At 41.2% G+C, this 4186-nt stretch overlaps 1 protein-coding gene across 2 annotated transcripts in view; it reads right to left on the bottom strand.

The window, feature by feature from the left end:
* The window catches only part of LOC102470357 (tripartite motif-containing protein 26), a 24320-nt gene that overhangs the window by 9610 nt on the left and 10524 nt on the right, over nucleotides 1–4186 (bottom strand). Inside the window, exon 4 of one of the 2 annotated variants that reach the window (XM_006160318.1) lies at nucleotides 2720–2742. The exons of the other annotated variant lie outside the window; for it this stretch is intronic. Within the exon in view, the coding sequence (XP_006160380.1) occupies nucleotides 2720–2742 (23 nt within the window). The remainder of the gene's footprint in view (nucleotides 1–2719; nucleotides 2743–4186) is intronic. 2 annotated transcript variants of the gene reach the window in all.

Below are 4186 nucleotides of genomic sequence, written 5' to 3'. Positions count from 1 at the left end.
GCGTGCGCTCATCAGAAAGACAGAGAGAGACAGAGAGACAGAAAGCAAGAAATCACCCTACAGGGGGATGGCCACACCGCAATCCCTTCTCCTCCATTCTCCTCTCGGAATCTTGGAAACGCACGCACACGTGCCCGGCGTGAGTTTAAACCACCAGGTCCGGGACTCGAACCACAGTCGACTACATGGGAGTCCAGCAACATAGCCATTACGCTAACTGCTGTTCCCGAAGGTAAATTAAATGATCACAATGGATCTATTTTAAAAACACAAGGCCAGCTGGTAGTGTGGTGGTGAAAGCAGGTGGATCCCACATGGCCAACTGCAAGGTTCGAGTCACAGACCCAAGGACTTGAAAAACAAGTTGGATGTGTGTGTGTGTGCATGCATGCCAAAAATCCCAAAAGAAGGGAGAAATGGAGGAGAAGGAATTGCTGTGTGACCATCCCCTATGGAGAGTGCTTTCTCACTTTCTCTCTCTGTCTTTGGTGAATGTATGTGCCCCTTGGCAAATTAAAAGACAAAACGAAACAAAACAAAACAAAACAAAACAGAGGCTGGCATAGACAACAGCATGCCAAATCGCAGAGCTGGACATCATGTGGTGACTACAGTTCAAATCCCAGCCGGGTCTGCCTGAAGCACACTAGGCATGTGCTTGAATGTCTAAGATCTGACGAACTGAGGGACTGCAGGAAGGAGATGGCAGTAGGATTAGACTGTGGCACATGCTACTCTCTCCCCTCTCTCGCACATGTGCGTGCATGTGCTCTATCATGAATAAGGGGGAAAAAAGTTAAAAAACATAAAGTAAAAACAGGCCAGAAGATGATGCAGCAGTCGTGCAACTAAACCCACACGGAAAGCTCTAAGCATACTGGATGCAAATGATCTGGCTGGCTGAGATGGAGAGTAGATGGTGGAATGAAGACCCTGTTGAAGGTGCCAGTCTGTCTGTCTTTCTCTGTCTCTCACTCGGAAGAAATAAATAAACTTTAAAAAAAAAAATGTGTAGGGACCAGCGAGAGGCACGGTGGTTGGGGCTCTGGACTCCCACATGGCCGACCACCACAGTTTGAGTCCTGGACCTGGTGGCTTGCTTTCTCACTTTCTCTCTACCTCCGTCTCTCTCTCTGATGAGCATGCATGCCCCATAGCAAGTTAAAAAACAATAATGGTAAATAAAAATTAAGTAATTGTTTAGAAAAATAATAGTAATAATTTTTTTAAATGTGTGTAGCTGCCAGACACATGCACATGTGTGCCCAAATCGTGAAAGGAGAAATGGAGGAGAAAGGATTGTAGTGTGGCCACCCCCTCTCGGGAGGATGCTTTCTCACTTTCTCTCTCTCTCTTCCCCTCTGTTGAGCGCATATGCCCTATAGCAAAGTTCAAAAAAAACAAAAACAGAAAGATTGAAAAAAATAAATACCACACAAACTCTCCTCAAAAGAAAACTGGAATAACTTTACTAATTTCAGACAAAATACTTCAAAACAGGAAGTACTACCCATTCCCCATTCCATATCACCCTCACAGCTTACATAATTACTCATTGCTAATATGGCTATCTATTATCCCATCAGGATCCAGCAGTCTATCTAATTACTCTGCTTTCTGCCCCGTATTTGGCCCATATTAAATGCACAGTATATGCCAACAGTCCCAAATGTCTCTGGAGTTGTATATTATCAAAATGCTGATTTCTACTCTTTTCAAAGCTTCTGTGCAGCATATACGTATGACTCTGAAAACTGTTAATGCTAAGTGTAATGTGAACACGTATTTCCTCAGACCCACTGCCAGAGAGATCCGTATTCCTATGACCCATACATGTGTCCTCTTCCTATGGACAGTAAGGAGCACAACAACTATCACTATCAAGCATGGAGGACAATCTGATAATGAAATGGGCTTTATAGCATATGGGGGAAAGCCATGTCCAAAAGTATCATGTGGGAACCATGTAGGAATGGGAAAAATGAAAGGAAACTGGGTTTCAGAGACAAAGGTGGATGGGACCAGCAAACAGAATAATAGTTATATGTTGTACTTCCATGTAGTCAACCACAATTTGAATGCTGGATTCAGTGGCTTAAGACTCACATCTGGTGCCTGTGCGTGTGTGCACGGAATCCCGAGAGAATGGAGGAGAAGGGATTTCGGTATGACCATTCCCCCTGAGGAGTGGTTTCTCACTTTCTGTCTTTCTATCCCTCTCTGGAGAGCATAGGCGCCCTATAGCAAAAATCTCTCTTTAAAAAAAAGAGGGGCCGGCAAGTGGCATGATGGTTGGGGCACTGGACTGCCACATGGCTGACCATGGTTCAAATCCCAGACCTGGCAGCTTGTTGTCCCACTTTCCTTCTCTCTCTGGTCAAATTAGAAAATTATAATTATAATGAATAAAATTAAGTATTTTTTTTAAAAAAGAAACAAATGTGGATAAGTGTTCTCTAATACACTTCTATAATCTCCCATTTCAATTCTTTCAGCCCATTACCACCCTAACATAAATTCCATGACAATTTTTCTAGAACTCTCTCCTTCATTCCATGAATACCTAATACCTTTCAGTTTACTCTATTAGAAAACCTCTATTCCCTTTAAACAATAACCTTTTCAGATCTTGCCAATGTTAGTAAATTGAGAGAAAGAGAAAACAAGTTACCATAAGCAGCCAATTAAGGGGAAAAAAAAAAAAGCAGGTAGTCCTTACCTGCTTATTATGTCACTTGGGTCCTGAAACAAAAGAGCACAATATTAGCATGCAAATGAGGTTCCCTGGAGTCATTCCCTACTGTGGGCTCACTGGGAATGGGAACACACCAGGACTATACAGAGAATTACTCCAACATGCCTACCTGTTCTGCTTTCCAGCATAATTTCAGTTGGTAAGGACATAGCTTTTGCCCCTTTTCTTCTATTTGCAGTCTAGACTACCCCTCCTAGAAACCTTCCTTTATTCCTAGATAAATAACAACCTATTAAGTTGATTGTGGGAGAGCAGACAGAGTGAAGATAAAGGTGGCTAGCTCCTACATGGCCAAATTTGAGGTTCAAGTCCCAGACCCAGTGGCTTGAAAATCATGCTGGAGATATGTGTGTATGCCCAAAATCCTGAGAGGGGACTGGAGAAGGGACTGCAGCATGGTCATTCGCCAGTAGGGATAATTTCTTACTTTCCTTCTCTCCATGTCTGGTGAATACACATGCAAAACTTTAAATAATTAAAAAATATTAAAAATAGCAAAACTTTTAAAAATTTCTAAGTAAAGGTGATTGTTGGGCCATCTTTATAGCCTACTGATAAAAGGAGCTGGATCCCAACTGCCAATTCTGCAGTTAAATCCTGGGCCCTATGTTGAAAACCACATGAGGTGGGGTTGCAGAGAGGCATGTGCGTGCATGCCCAAAATCCCAAAAGGATGCAGAAATGGAGATGGGATTGCAGTGTGACCATGTCCCACCAACGGGAGATTTTTCCCTATCTCTTTGTCTCTCTCTGGCTAACACATGCACCCTCTGGCAAATTTTTAAAAAAAAAAAATCTTTCAAGATTGAAATCTCAGCCTGCCACGGAAGGCCTCTACACAGCTCCATTTACCTATCTCATTATCCCTTTCCTTCCTCACTTAGTCTGACCCTCCCAGAAAGAGTATCCCCTCACTTTATGTCCCTGTGCTATCTTCCTATTCCTATCTTCCTCAGCACCTAAACCCACCTGCCTACATATACACCAAATTATCACATTCATTTATTTAATTCCACCACCACCAAATGGAATGTCCAGCTGTTCCTTTCTAATTATCTAAATCTTTACACTTACATTTTCTTCAAGGGCAACACTAAGAATCTTTCCTTCTATGAACACTTCTTTCCCTCACTAAATCCTAGCCTTTTCCAGAATTCCTGTGGCCTCTAGTCTGACCACAAGATTTGGTGTTCTATTATATTATGTTAATTACATACTAATATAAACATAATATATATGGATACATATTATATATAGTATATAATGGTAATGTATATAAGTATATATTCTATTATTAATGTACATGTTATATATTATTTCATATTATATTATCATATCATTTATATATATATTCATTATAAACATATAGCTCTTACTATTTCATTGAATAGTCTGTTCATGTTACAGAACAGACTATTGTCTAATGCAGGT

Source organism: Tupaia chinensis, unplaced genomic scaffold (genome assembly GCF_000334495.1).
Source record: "Tupaia chinensis unplaced genomic scaffold, TupChi_1.0 Scaffold000678_1, whole genome shotgun sequence".
NCBI classification, from domain to species: Eukaryota; Metazoa; Chordata; class Mammalia; order Scandentia; family Tupaiidae; genus Tupaia; species Tupaia belangeri.
The sequence above is the reverse complement of the archived record's forward strand: the minus strand, read 5'-3'. Positions and strand labels throughout refer to the sequence as shown.